At 49.7% G+C, this 15,508-nt stretch overlaps 1 protein-coding gene across 2 annotated transcripts in view; it reads right to left on the bottom strand.

Annotated features, from left to right (window-relative positions):
• The window catches only part of MLXIPL (MLX interacting protein like), a 34,810-nt gene extending 29,987 nt beyond the window's left edge, over positions 1 to 4,823 (bottom strand). The window contains exon 1 of one of the 2 annotated variants that reach the window (XM_038539106.1): positions 4,512 to 4,823. In XM_038539106.1, coding sequence (XP_038395034.1) covers positions 4,512 to 4,684 — 173 coding nt within the window. In that variant the 5' untranslated portion in view covers positions 4,685 to 4,823. Of the gene's footprint in view, positions 1 to 3,117; positions 3,159 to 4,511 lie in introns of those variants that run through there. The other variant, XM_038539111.1, reaches the window with a different exon arrangement.
• Positions 4,824 to 15,508: the final 10,685 nt, after the last annotated feature.

Here is a 15,508-nt window from a genome sequence, read left to right as displayed (position 1 = left end):
GCCAGTCATCTTAGCACGCAAAGAACATTCATGGCTCTGGAGTGCCCAAGGGCTTTCAGAGCTGGGTGCCAGAAACTAAAGCAAGGACCAAACAGATACTGCTCAGGACTCACATCTGCTACTTGGAAATTTGGCAGGTCAGGATGGGATAAGCAGTGGGAGGCAGCAAGGGCAACAGGCTCATGTTACTCCAAGGGACTCAGTTTGGAGCCGCAGCTTGCATCGGGCCACCTGGTGTGTCACACTGGTGACCAAGCCAGGTCTCCTGCCTCCCAGCTCTGGCTCCTCCACGCTGCACTATTGGAGTCTCACAAGAGACACCCAGAAGTAGAATAGGTACCACTGTGTTAGTCTACCCATTCTACAGGTGACAAAATAGACAGCCAGAAAGCAGGTGTGCCTTGCAGTACAACCATACTTCTTCATACCTGGATGGCATTTCTGGCCACCTCAATGTGCCAGGGTGGGTCTGTGCCTGGTTGTTCAGAGTCAGTCCTGGGAGAATAGAATGGGGAGTGCCTCGAAGGGTGTGGAACCCTCTTGGTCCTCCCTAGATCTCTGCCTGCTTGGGGAGCATCTGGGTCAGACGACACCCCTGCCATCCGGGGCTCCCTGGCACCCAGGCATGGGGACAGGGTTGGGACTCTTGTGCTCAAAAATGTTCCTGCATGTGACCTTGGGTTCCTCTCAGCATGACTCCCATACAAGGAAGGAACTGTATCATGGGTTTTGAGCACTGGTTTCTCACCTTTAAAATGAGTGTGGGGATATGATGTTAAATTTACAGGCTCATTGGCAGAATCAAATGAAATGTGTGAGAGCCGGTGGTAGGCACCTGAGTGTGGATTTCCTTTCTCCTTCCCTCCTTCCTCTGCCACCTCTTCCTTCCTAGCCAACATGTCTGAGTACAGGGTCAGAGAAAGAACCAGGTGCTGTGGCACAGACAGTGTGGGGACCACCTCCACAGTAGACTGGGGGATGGAGAAAAGCTTCTCAAACCAGCTGAGGGTGGTACAGTCAGCTCTGCCCTGCCCTGGATCCCCTGGCCTCCCCATGCTAAGTACTATGAACAGTCACCCCAGCCCCATCAGGGCTTCAGGTCCCTGAAAGGACACAGAAAGGGGGCCCAAGGAGATATCTTTCTCATCTGAAGTCACATGGCTGAGGGGGCTGTGTGGCACAAAAGCTGGTATGACTCCTAGCATTAGGGAGGCCTAGAGATTCTGGACAGGACCTAGCTGATTGACACAGACCCGCACGCATGCTGGCCAGCTGGCCCCATATCTCAGGACCAGTCCGAGGGATGCGTCACCTCTGTATCTATCAGTGCCAGGCCCTGCCCTGTTGGGGGCTCCCTATACAAGGTCAGCTTAGCCTACCTCAAAGAGGAAAGGCAAATGTGGGCGGCCTTGCTCCGAAGCTCTGACGGGGAGGTGGATGCAAGGGGAGGTGGGGGCAGGCCATGTGGACATCCGTGAGCATCCATGAGTACACCCCCTCTTGTGTGCTGCTCCCTGGACGCAGAGCACATGCTTGCCCACACCTGCTGCCCACAGTCCTGGTAAGCACGCTCAGCCCCAAGTGATGGATGAGCAGACTGAGGCCCAGGAGGCAACAGGGGGACAAGTCAAAGGCAGCAGTGGGAACAGAAATTGGAGCTTTGGAGTCAGGGTGCCTTGTTTTGAATTCCAGCCCTGTCATTTCCAGGCTGTGTGGCCTCAAGTCAATGCCTTGACTTCTCTGGGTCTCCATTTCCTCATCTATTAAGTGGAGACTATCCTTTCTCTCTCAGGTTATCAGGAAGAAGGAAACAGTGGCAGAAAATCCCTACACAGTGTCTGGCACACAGACACTAAAATTTAGTATGTATTTAAATTTTAGTCCCTCCTTCCCCCACCAGCCTACCTGGGGCCTGAGGGAGCCTCTCCTTCCTGCCTCCCCTGCCTCACATCTGAGCCCAAACCCGTTCGTTCGTCAGCACTGACCAGGGAATGAGAATTGGGCTGATGAGGGCCTCTCTCAGCCCAGACGCCTGCCTGTGCCCCCCACAGAACCAGCAGTAGGGGCATGGCTTCAGAGGGGGGGGTCCAGGTAGGGCTTCTGCCCAAAGGGAAGAAGCGAGCTTTGGGGCAGGTGTGGCCAGTGGGAGCCTCAAAAGCACGGAGGCTCCCACTCCCATTCCCACTCAGCGGTTTGTCAAAACTCACTATGCCCTCCACCTCAGTTTGCAAGTGTCACCTCCACCAGTGCCACACACACACACACACACAGGCCAGAGGACTTCATTTACAGCATTCCTACACCCCAGGTGGGTCCCTGACCCTGGCGCCCCTCACTTAGGCCCAGGTCGAGTCTTGATCCCAGCCTGAGCCCTGTGCGTGATTCCACAATCCTGTCTTGGGGTAGATCATGTCCTTAGTGGGGATTGGCGTTGCGCCAGAAGGGTCCCCCCCTCTCAAAAGAGGTTGCCACAACACAGAGCTCCTCAGTGGGAAGCTCCTCCAGGATCTGCCCCTGTCCTGAGGCTGAGGAGCTGAGCCTCCCTGGGGTGAGCATGAGCCTACTGCTCAGGTTCCTAAGGCCTAAGATCCCCAGGTCCCAGTTCTCCTTCCTCTGGGCCTGGGGGTCTGGGCAGGGGATGGGCAGGCCAGATGCAGAGAACAAGAGACACACCTGGACAAGATGGAGACCTGGGCCGGATTCCCAGCCCCACCCAAAACCGGATTCAGCTGACCCTGGGATACCATACCCTTTGCGACAAAGGATCATGGAGACCTTGCTTGGAGTGGGCTGCCCTGTCTTCCAGAGCATCCTGGTGTCCCATTTTATCCTGTTCCTATCATCACTGCAAGTGGCCCAGGAACAAGACTCCTGTTGTCAAAGAGGGAGAGCCAGGCCCAGAGAAAGGAAGTAATTTGCCCAAGGTCACACAGCGAGACACAGACAAGAACTCAAAGCTCCTTAACCCAGTCCAGGCTAGACCACAGCTTCTTTGCCCACCAGGGTGACCTCAGGAGGCACCGAGGTGGGGGCAGGGTGGCTGGGAGGCAGAAAGAAGCCCTGGGCTTCCTGGGCCAGATCAGCAGGAGTACCCTTTGCCACTTCTGTAGCCCCTACCTGTTGGCTAGAAGTCTGGTGGCCATGAATCCACATGGCTTCCCTGCCGGATGGTATCTGGCTTCTTCCTGCCCAGCCAGGGGGAGCTCTGAGTCCTTGCTCCTGATCCTAGGACCCACCTGGAGCCAGTTTCTCTGCTGGCACTCACACCTGTCCAGGGCAGAGAGTGCAGCCGGGAGGAAGGCCCTCCCTCCTGCCTCCCTCAGCCCACTCTCAGCTCTCTGGAGAGTTGAGATCATTCAACCCTTGCCCAGTGCATGCGACCCCAGGAAGTAGTAGGAACCTATGCACACCTCACTCTGCTCCTGGAGGAGTGGGCAGGATGAACTCTTAGATTCTTAATTCGGAGCTCTCTCTGAGGTATGAGCTAGCCTCCTTCTCCAGGCAGCAGAGCCAGGACAGGTACACAAGAGTATTAAACCCCTCTGGACAAATAGAGCCGCAGAAGTGTCCCTCCCCATTTGACAAGTACAGAGACAGAGGTCCAGTCTTGGGGAGGATCAGCTCCCCCTGGCCTAGGCACCTGCACCCACCTGATGCCCTCCACGCCCCTCACCTGGATTCCTCACTATCTGCTGGTGTAGCAGGTCCCAGGCAGCGCCCCAGAGTCCCCTCCAGCGGTGTCTGGGGTCCGGGCCACGGGGCACATGCAGGATGCTCCCGGGCCGAGGCCGACAGCGGCCGCGTCTTCTCTGCGCTGGCGGCAGAGGGCTCTATGCACTGCACCCTGGGCCCGGCTTTTAGTGGCGGGTGTGGACTGGGCACTGCCCGGCCCCCGCCTGCTCCAGATGTCCTTTGCCCCTTGATCCGGTGCCTCCTTCTCTCCTTAGCACGTGGGTGGCAGCCGCTCACCCGTCTGGCGGCCTGTGGGACAGCCATGGCCCGGGCCACGGGCCCAGGCGTCTGCCAATCCCCGTCTGGGACCTGCTCGTGCCCCGCTCACCTTTAACCCCCCTCTCCCCGGGGGCTTGGTGCCGGCTCCCAAACTTCGGGCTGGGTTTGAGAAGGGAGGAGCCACAGGTATGGGGCCATGGCCCAGGTGGGCAGAGCAGAGGCTGAGCCGCTGCAGTCAGCTCCCTGAGCCCCAGCCCCTCTGGGAACCTCATCCTGGTTCCCGGGTTCCCTCTCTCCATTGAGCTCCCATCCAACTCACCCAACCCCATTCATTCCCACCCCCCCACCCCCCCACCCCCCGTGTCAGCTCCATCCCTGAGCCCTCTCCCTCTCCTGGATTTCGCAAGGCCCTCACCGAGCACCCTCTCCCTTCCCTGGGCTCTTATCCCTTCCCTGAGCAGCAGCCGGCCACTTTCTCAAGCACACACCCTCCTCCACCCTTGCTGAGCCCTCCCGCTCCAAGACCCTCTGCCCTTCCAGAGTTGCCATTCCCTCCTGACCTCCTTTCTCTCCTAAGTCTCCTCCTAGTGCCTGTTTCTTCAAGAATAAGATGGGAAGCAGGATGGAGGGGATGGCGGTGGTCTTGCACCTTCACCTCAAAGAAAGGCAGAAGAAAGAAATTCCTCCAAGGAATCCAATCTGGGAAGGCTTCCTGGAGGAGGAAGATGTTCATGGTTCCTTTGATGCTAACAAAGAAAGGAGTTGACTTTGATGGCTTCTGGTGAATAGCTCCCCTCCCTTAATGGAAGCTGGGGAGGCATGGGTGTCTCTTCAATTAAGAAGTCTCCTGAAGATCAACAGAACGTATCTCCCCCTTCACATGAGGTTCTCTAGAGCGAGGGCAGGGTCTCATTTCAACTCAATAAATCATTACCACTTCTAGCTAATGTTTGCCAAGTATTGACTACTTGCCAGGGTCCTGCCTACACCTCTTAAGCCCTTTATGTGGGCTAATTCATTGAATCCCATCAGTGACCAGAGGGGGTGCTGGGTATTTTATCCCCATTTTACAGATGAGGAACCGGAGGCATGGGGAGGTTCATACAGGTGGTAGATGGCAGAGCTGGAGTTTGAGAGCAGGTGTCCCGGCTCCGCACCTGCTGTATGATAGACCCTTTGCTGGGAGCTAGGGACTGGAAAAATGAGATTAATGCTGTTCCTGTTCTCGGGGGACCTTTAGTTTAACAGGAGGGGGAATGGATGAGTCTTTAATGACTCCGGTATAGGTCAGGTTGGCCTCAGGGCTGTGACAAGGAGTGCTGGGAAGGAAGGATGGATCCTGCCTTTGGAGGAGGAGGTATGTGCTAGGCCCAGAAGGATAGGTCAGTTCGTCAATAGCTTTGGGACAAGGCATTGCGAGGATGGGTATTTGAGGTGGAGGGACATCTTGGGGAACAGTCAGATGTCTGGCTTGACTGGGAAAGAGTCTCTGGGTCGAGTATGAGAAAGAGGGAGAGAATCATGGAGAAGCACAGATGTCCGACAAAGAAATGAAGACCACCTGAGGGCAGCCCAGGCGGTTCAGTAGTTTAGCACTACCTTCAGCCTGGGAGTGATCCTGGAGTCCCAGGATCAAATCCCACGTTGGGCTCCCTGCATGGAGCCTGCAGAATTTCACGAAGAAGGTTTGGGGGTAGATGGAAGATTCAGGGCTGAGAAAGTCTTTCCTGGATTGAGCCTAACTGCCTGGTAGGATACTGACCCCCCCAACCCAAATAAGGGGGTACCCTAGAGACTGACTTGCAGAGTCGGAGATACTCCAGGGGGTGGCGACCAGCAGGCTGTGGTCTTCTGGATGGCAGGTAATGTCTGTGCCTCCCAGGATGAGGCCGATGGGGAGCCTCACTCTTCAGCCTGCTTGCTGGCTCCTGGGTGCCTCACACCATGCAAGTGGGAACACGATCATAATGCTAGAGAGTGTCCCTCTCAGCAGAAAGACAAGATGGTTGAAGTCAAAGCCTTCACCTTCAAAACACCTACAAATCATGTACTAGGGGTACCTGGGTGACTCAGTAGTTGAGCGTCTGTCTTTGGCTCAGGTGGTGATCCCGGGGTCCTGGGATCAAGTACAACATTGGGCTCCCCACAGGGAGCCTGTTTCTCTCTCTGCCTATGTCTCTACTTCTCTCTCTTTGTGTGTCTCTCATGAATAAATAAATAAAATCTTAAAAAAAAAAACAGAAACAAAAACAAATCACGTATTGTTTCGATGTGCATGTGTCCAAACTAAAAGTATCCTTTTTGCCAAAACAAAGGAACCACACACTTGTTAGAATGACTAAAATGAAAAAGACTGACCATATATAAAGCATTGGTAAGGATGTGGAGTGACTGGAACTCATATCCTCCTGGCAGGTGGGGTGGGGGTGTTAAAATAGTTTGGAAAACAGGAATTTTCTTAAAATGTTAAACACCTGCCATCTGGCCCCATCATTTCACTCCTAGGTGTTTGGCCAAGAAAAATAAGGGAATATATCCATACACAGACTTGTACACAAATGTTCACAAAGTCTTACTTGTAAAAGGCTTAAACTGGAAACAACCCAAATGTCCATCAACAGAAAAATGGATAAACAAATTGTGGTACATCCACACAGTGAAACAGCAAACTGCAATAAAAAGAAACAAACTGTAAGTGCAACAGAATGGATGAATATCAAAATAATTAGTATGAGTGAAAGAAGCCACACAAAAAAATAGTATGTACACTGTATGATTCCATTTATATGAAATTCTGGAAAATACAGACTAATCTGTTGTGTCAGAGAGTAGATCAGGGATTATCTGGGTTTGGGGCTGAGGGGTGGGGAGAGGTTGGAGGGAGAAGTCACAAAAGAGGGGACACCTGGGTGGCTCAGAGGTTGAGCGTCTACCTTCATCTCAGGGCATGATTCCGGGGTACTGGGATCGAGTCCCACATCAGACTCTCCACAGGGAGCCTGCTTCTCCCTCTGCCTGTGTCTCTGCCTCTCTCTCTCTCTGTGTCTCTCATGAATAAATAAATAAAATCTTTTTAAAAAGCTTGGACCTCAGGGACCCAGAAATAGACTAACCCTAAATCTTTAGACACACACACACACACACACACACTCATATGCATCCTGCTTTTATTTCATTTATTTGTGGATTTATTAATGTATAATAAGTACCAGTGAATCTACAACCCAACCCCAGAACTAGGATCTCACCAATATTTTACATCTGGGTGCTCCTACCCTGCCTGACCACACCCAAAGAAATCTCACTCCGGAATTTGGGATTTCTCACTTCCTTACTTTAAAAAAAAATAATTTTATTGAGGTGTAACGTCTGTACAATAAGCTGCACATATTTAAAGTGTACAATTTGGGGGCATCTGGGTGACACAGTCAAGCATCTGACTCTTGTTTTTTTTTTTTTTTTAAGATTTTATTTATTCATGAGAGACAGAGAGAAAGGCAGACACACAGGCAGACACACAGGCAGAGGGAGAAGCAGGCTCCATGCAGGGAGCCCAACACAGGACTCAATCCCAGGACTCCAGGATCACGCCCCAAGGCGAAGGCAGGTGCTAAACCGCTGAACCACCCAGAGACTCCCTGATTCTTGGTTTTGGCTCAGATTATGATCTCAGGTTCATGAGATCGCGCCCTGTGAACACAGGCTCCGTGCTAGGGGAGAGCCTGTTTAGGATTCTCTCTCCCTTTCCTTCTCCCTCTGCCCCTCCCAGTCACGTTCTCTCCCTCAAATAAATAAACTTTAAAAAAAAATTATGAAGTCTACAATTTGATGAGTTTGTGTTTGTGAAACCATCATCAGAATCAATGAAACATATCCAACACCCACAAAAGTTCATTTATGCTCTTTTGTGATTTCTTTTTTTTCTTTTAAGATTTTATTTATTTATTCATGAGAGACACCCAGGTGTCCCTGAAGTCCATATTTTAAAAGTGGGATGTTTGTGTGTGCAGGACAACTGGATATCCACATACAAAAAACATAGAGTTGGATCCCTACCTCACATCATGTACAAAAATTAACTCAAAATGGATCATTAACTAAATAGAAGGTCTAAAATTGTAAAACTCTTAGAAGAAAACATAAGGGTAAATCTTCATGGGGTGCCTGGTGGCTCAGTTGGTTAAGCATCTGCCTTCTGCTCAGGTCAAGATCTCAGGGTCCTGGGATCACACCTTACTTCCAGCTTCCTGCTCAGTAGGGAGGGAGTCTGCTTCTCCCTCTGCCCCCCCCCCCCCCCCCCCCGCTCAGGCTCTCTCTCTCTCTCTCTCTCAAATAAATAAATAACATCTTTTTTTAAAAAAGGGTAGATGCCTGGGTTAAGCATCTGTCTTCAGCTTTGGTCATGATATTTGGGTCCTGGGATCGAGCCTCATGTCGGGCTCCATACCCTGTGGGGAGTCTGCTTCTCTCTGCCCTCCTGCACCTCTCCTTCTGTCCCTCTCCCCGCTCATGCTCTCTCTCTCTCAAATAATAAACAAAATCTTTTAAAAATTTTAAAAGGGCAGCCCGGGTGGCTCAGCGGTTTAGCGCCGCCTTCAGCCCAGGGCGTGATTCTGGCCTGGGATCGAGTCCCATGTCGGGCTCCCTGCATGGAGTCATACTCTTAAAATAGGAAATGATTTTTAAAATATGATGCCAAAACACAGGCAACAAAGGAAAAAATAATACACTGGATGTCATCAAAATAAAAACTTTTGTGCTTCAAAGGACACTGTCGTGGGATCCCTGGGTGGCGCAGCGGTTTGGCGCCTGCCTTTGGCCCAGGGTGCAATCCTGGAGACCAGGGATCGAATCCCATGTCGGGCTCCCGATGCATGGAGCCTGCTTCTCTCTCTGCCTCTCTCTCTCTCTTTCTTTCTCTCTCACTCTCTCTCTCACTGTGTGCCTATCATAAATAAATTTTAAAAAAATTAAAAAAAAGGACACTGTCGAAAATGTGAAAAGACAACCTACAGATATACAAACTATATATCTGATAAAAGACTAGTTTCTAGAATATGTAAAAAACTCTTGCAATTCAACAGTAAAAAGGCAAATACCCAATTACAAAATGAGCAAAGGAAAAAAAAATGAGCAAAGGGTTTGAATAGACCCCCAAAAAAGATATAAAAATGACCAATAGCAGGGTGACTGGCTGGCTTAGTCAGTGGAATGTGTGACTATTGATCTTGGGGTCGTATGTTTGACCCCCATGACGGGTGTAGAGATTACTTAAATAAATAAATAAATAAATAAATAAATAAATAAATAAATAAGCTTTTTAAAAATGACCAATAGCACCTGAAAAGATGTTCAACATCCTTAGTTGTCAGAGAAATGCAAATCAAAATCATGGATCCCACTTCACATCCCCTAGACAATACAGCGTTGGCAAAGAAATTGGAACCCTCATCCATTGCTGGTGCAAGGGTAGGATGGCACAGCTGCTTTGGAAAACAGTCTGGCCTTTCCTCATAAGGTATCATATATCTAATCATTGGGATATAACCAAGAGAAAAAATACATGTCACATAAAAATTTGTGCATGAATGTTTATAGCAACATTATTCATAATGGCCAAAAGGTGAAAACAGCTCCAAAGTTCATCAGTGATGAACAGATAGGGGCCTTAGGTGGCTCAGTGGTTGAGTGTTGGCCTTTCGCTCAGGTCATGATCCTGGAGTTCTGGGGTCGAGTCCCACATCAGACTCCCCATGGGGAGCCTGCTTCTCCCTCTGCCTATGTCTCTGCCTCTCTCTCTCTGTGTGTCTCATGAGTAAATAAATAAAATATTTTTTAAAAATGATGAGCAGATAAATTGTGATATACACATACAAGGGAATATTTTTCAACCTTAAGGAGGATGAAAATCCTGTCACATGCTACAACATGGATGAATCTCAAATATGTTACACTCAGTAAAATAGACTAATCACACACACACAAAAGAAATAAACTAGTCACAAAAGGTCAAATACTGTATGATTCCAATTATATGAGGTCCCCAGAGCAGATTCATGGAGACGGAGAATAGAATGGTGGGTATCAGGGGCTGGGATGAGAGGGAAATGGGGAGTTGGTATTTAATGGAGAGTTTCAGTTTGGGAAAAGCAACAAGTTCTGGGAAGGGATGGTTGTGATGGTCGCTGAGCAATGTGAATATGCTTAGGGTCACAAGATGTACACTTAAAAATGATTAAAATGATAAATGTTATGCTATGTATATTTTACAAAAAAATCAGAACTCATATAGTAATAAATGTTACAGTGTGAATGTATCTTGAAAACATTATGTTAAAAGAAAGAAGCCGGGGCCCCTGGGTGGCTCATTTGGTTGAGTGCCCAACTCTTGATTTCGGCTTCAGAGGTGATCTTGGTGTCCCAATCTCAGGGTCGTGGGATTCAGCTCGGTGTCGGGCTCTGTGCTTGGGGCAGTGACTGCCTGTCCCTTTCTCTCTGCTCCTCCCCATGCTCTCTCTCTCTAAAGTATATTTTAAAAATCTTTAAAAAACCCCAAGCCTTCTTATTAAAGAAAGAAAGAAAGAAAGAAAGAAAGAAAGAAAGAAAGAAAGAAAGAAAGAAAGAAAGAAAGAAAGAAGCGAGCCACAAAACACCACATCTTATAGGATTCTGTTAGTATGAAATGTCCAGAGTTGACTAATCTATAGGAGTAGCTTAGTGGTTGCCTAGAGCTGGGGCTGGTGGTGAGGGCAGGATTGGCACAGGAATAGGGAGTGACTGCTAATGGGTAGAGTTTCTTTCTGGGGTGATTGGAATATTCTACAATTGTGCTGATGTACCCTAAACCACTGAATTGTACAATTTAAATTGTTAAATTGTATGGCATGTGAATTATATCTCAATAGAGCTAGGGGTTTTTTTGTTTGTCTTTTTAAAAAAATTATTTATTCACGAGAGACACACAGAGAGAGGCAGAGACACAGGCAGAGGGAGAAGCAGGCTCCCTGCAGGGAGCCCGATGTGGAACTCTGATCTCAATCCCGGGACCCTAGTTCATGCCCTGAGCCGAGGGCAGACACTTAACTGGCAAGCCACCAGGTGCCCCATGTTTGTTTACTTTTTAAAAGAGGGCAGAAATTGGGCTTTTGGAGAATAATGAATTTAAAAACTGAACCAGGGAGTGGGACCATGAAGATGAAGGGTCCCCTTTGTATGGTCAGCCCCTGGAAGTCCCTAACAGAGAGTAGGTACTCCAAAAATTAAAACCAAGGGAGCAGGGGCACCTGGGTGGCTCAGCGGTTGGGCGTCTGCCTTTGGCTCAGGTGGTGATCCTGGGATCCTGGGATTTAGTCCCACGTCAGGCTCCCTGCATGGAGCCTGCTTCTCCCTCTGGTGTCTCTGCCTCTCTTTCTCTCTCTGTGTCTCTCATTAATAAATAAATAAAAACTTAAAAAAAAAAAAAAACAAGTGGCAGAGTTCAGAAAGGGATCCAGGGTATCTGGCTCTAAGTCCAAAAGTGACCCTAAAAATTATTAACTTTATATGAGAGGTTTTGGATTTACTAAAATTATAAAGAAAAATATCGTGCATACTGTGTATCCCCACAAGCTTTTTTCCCCCCAAGTTTAAATCAGACTATTTGTCAATGCCATTGAACATCCCTTGGTCTCCTCCCCGATTCCATCCTCCTTCTGCCAGATAACCACGCTCTTGAATTTGGTGTTTCTCTTTCCCACACTTTTACTTTGTACATATCTCCAAGCAATAGAAAAGTATAGTTTTGCATGTTTCTAAACTTTGTATAAAGAACATTACACAGGGGCACCTGGTGGCTCAGCAGTTGAGCATCCTCCTTCAGCTCAGGGTGAACATTCCCGTTCTTGTCTCCTGGTCCAAGACACCAAAAATTCCTTTGTATTAGCTTCCTACGGCTGCTATGACAAATTACCAAATTTGTGTCTTAAAAGCACACAAATGTGTTATCTCACAGGTCTGGATGTCTGAAATTCAAAATGGGTTTTTCACTGGGCTGAAGTCAAGGTGTCAGCAGGATCATGCTCCCTTCAGAGTCTTGAGGGGAGGATGCATTTTCTTTCCTTTTCTGGCTTCTAGAGGCTACCTTCATTCTCCATCTTGAGGCTTCTTCCTTCATCTTCAAAACCAGCAACTGTGTCTTCAAATTTCCCTCTGACTTCGGCCCTCTGCTTCCACTGCCACATCTCTTCTGATTCTGACCCTTTGCCTCCCTTTTATAAGGACCTTTGTGATTATATTGGCCTACCTGGATGATACAGGACAATCCCCCCACCCCCAATCTCAAGAGCCTTAATTTAATCAGTCTGCAAAGTCTCATTTGCCCTTGTAAGGTAACATATATTCAGTTTTCCAGGGTTTAGGCTGTGGACAGAGGGGACGAGCTGGGTGGTGTGATATGAGGGTCTTTGAATTGTGAGCGTGTCAGACTGCTCTCTGGGGCGAAAAATCGATCATCTCTCCATCCCGCAGGGTGTAAGTGTTCCCACTGCTTCCCGTCCTCACCAATACTTGATGTTATCTGACTTTTTAAAATTTCACCAACCTGACGGCTATGAAATGTCTGGGGTTTGGTCACAGTGCAGTCAAGAAAGAGATGGTGGTCAATGATGAGGCATATGCAAAAGAATAGCCCTGGCAGTAGGAAAGTGGCCAATGACCTTGGCTTTGAGCAGTGCCCTCAAAGTGGTGAGAGGGGAGTGAAATAAGACTGAGTCAAGGAACAGGGAGGGTGAGGAAATGGGCACAGGGACTGCAGGGTACAGGGATGTCTTGATCTGCTTGGGCTGCTGAAATGAAATACACAGACCAAGCGGCTTCAACAAGAGATGTTTACTTCTTACAATTCTGGGGGCTGGGGAGTCCAATATCAAAGTACCAGCAAGTGGGGCTTCTCGCGAGAGCCCCCTTCCTGGCTTGCAGATAGGTACCTTCTCATTGTGTCCTCACATGATGGAGAAAGAACTCCAGTGTCTCCTCCCCTTCTTATAAGGACACTAATCCCACCATGGGGCCCCAATCTCATGACTTCATCTAAACCCAGTCACCTCCCAAAAGCCCACCTCCAAATACCATCACACTGGGGATTTGGGTTTTGACATATGAATTTGGCAGGGGGCGGGGGACACAAGTATTCAGTCCATCACACATTACTTCAAAATATTAGGGGGGGGATTGGTAAAAGGAAGGTGCTAGCCTAATAGCAGAGATTAAAGTTGAAAGAGCCAGAGAGAGGAAGAGAGACATAACTACTATATTGGGTCAAGGCAGCTGGGGGGAGGCAGGTAAAGGTGAATAGCAAAGGTACCTGGGTTGGTTTTGGAATGAGGGGAGCTGCTCTTCCTGGACTCAGGGGAGAAATTTAAATCTTGGAAGGGAGCCAGGGCAGATGCAGAAAAAACCCAAAGAGGCAAGGCAGAAAGTTGGCAGAAGTTTCTCCATGTGATGGGCAACAGAGTTATCTCCTGAGAGGGGCAGGAGTGGGTGTGAGGGTCTGAGGAGTATGGGGAAAGTTTATGGGATGCATTGCTGTGGAGCATTCAACAGATGATCCACTGAACAACAGGGGAGTGGCAGGAAAGAGGGGAGGAGCTGGGGCAGGTGTCTCCCATCAGATCTGATCTTACTAGCGCCTCCCAGAGTGAAGAAGTCCTGAAGCCCAGGGTAGGAAGGGGCCAAAGGAGGGCCAGGCAGGGGGAGTGTCTAGGGGAACCCTGGAAGCTTAGTGGAAATGGTGAGGCCTGAGGAGTCCAAGCAGAATCCGGGAGATCATAGCCAGGAAATTGGGAAGTGCAGAGGTGCAGGACCAGGGTGGAGGGACAGAAGAGAGGAACACACAACCCAGAAGGAGCCCACAAGAGAGGGGCACACAACCCAGCCAGAGGAGGTAGGGAGGGCTTCCTGGAGGTGGTGGTGTTCCAGCTGAATCTTGAAGGGGAAAACCAAATTTCAGTTATAAAAATGTGGAGGGAAAATTGTCATAGTCTGTCAACAAGCGTGTCCTGCCTGAATCCATCAGTTTTGCCTCTCCTTCTCTGATATCTCTACCATGTCCAGTGTGCTCTGGATGGATTGGGAAAGTCCTTGGCTTATGAACTTCTCTTTAGGTTCATTATTTTTCCATTCAGCTTCAGAACTCCTGTTCATCCCTCAAAACCCAGCTCAAATATCACCTCTTGTGGTGTCTCCCCCAACTCCACCCCCATCCTCTGAGGTTTTCTGATTGTCTTGATCCCACCTCTGTGCTTTCTTAGTGCAGTGAGTTGGAAGAAGCTCACTCACTGCTGCTTGATTTTAGACAAATTGACTTAATCTCTGAGTGTCTGTTTCCTGACAATGGCACTGACCAAGCCTATTCTTTTTCTTTCTTTCTTTCTTTCTTTCTTTCTTTCTTTCTTTCTTTCTTTCTTTCTTTCTTTCTTTCTTTCTCTTTCTAGATTTTATTTTTTATTTATTCATGAGAGACACACACACAGAGAAAGAGAGAGAGAGAGAGAGAGAGGCAGAAGGAGAAGCAGGCTCCATGCAGGGAGCCCAACGTGGGACTTGATCCCGGATCTCCAGGATTATGCCCTGGGCAGAAGGCAGGCGTTAAGCCGCTGAGCCACCCAGGAGTCCCTGCCAAGCCTATTCTTGAAGATAAGGTACAGGACATCCTCTGGCATCCCATGGGAATTACAAAGGAAGACATTATGGGGTGACACCTGCCATTCTGTCTTGTACTAAAGGAAGCTGAGAACATGACTTTGCTTTAATCCATGAGCTCTCTGAGGGCATAGACCATGCCCTCACGGAGCCTAGCCCAGTACCAGGCACAGAGAGGAACTACGTGCTCCGTGCACGCTGCACAGGCAGCAAGAATCGAGACTATCATGTACCTGTAGTGTGACTTTGGGGAGATGACATCATCTATGTGCATCTGTTCCCTCATCTCCAATATAACAATCACATTAGGTATTCACTTGCTCCAGGTGAGCCACTCAGCATCCACGAGCTCGAATCCTCACGGTATGTTATTGCCCCATTTTACAGAAGAGAACACTGAGTCTCGGGGAGGTAAAGGACTTGTCCGAGTTAGCAACAGGGCAGAAGCTCCTGGCGCCCAGCCAAACCCGGGAAATTGTTGTGCGAATCCAAGAGAGGAATGTGAAATAGCCCTGCAAACTGTAAACGCCTGGGGTGGGAGCGAGCGCGCCCGGGGTGGGAGTGGGGGGGCGTGGTGAATGACGGCGGGAGCAGGGGTGCGGAGAGAGACGGCCTCTAGGCACCCGCCCGGTGCCGGGAGCTCTAGGGTGCGGGAGGCGCGGCTCTGCCGGGGCGCCCGGGGTGCGGCCCGCCCCCTCCCGCCCCCTCCCGCCCCACCCCCACCCCCAGCGACGCGGCCCCTTTAAGGGCGGGCGGGGCGCCCTCTGGCGGCAGAGCGCGGCGCGCGGCCGGAGCCAGAGCCGGATCCCGGAGCCGGAGCGGAGCGGAGCGGAGCCGGGGCGGAGCGGGCCGAGCGGGCCGAGCCAGCAGCCGAGCTGGG

This window comes from Canis lupus, chromosome 6, assembly GCF_011100685.1.
Source record: "Canis lupus familiaris isolate Mischka breed German Shepherd chromosome 6, alternate assembly UU_Cfam_GSD_1.0, whole genome shotgun sequence".
Classification (NCBI taxonomy): domain Eukaryota; kingdom Metazoa; phylum Chordata; class Mammalia; order Carnivora; family Canidae; genus Canis; species Canis lupus.
The sequence above is the reverse complement of the archived record's forward strand: the minus strand, read 5'-3'. Positions and strand labels throughout refer to the sequence as shown.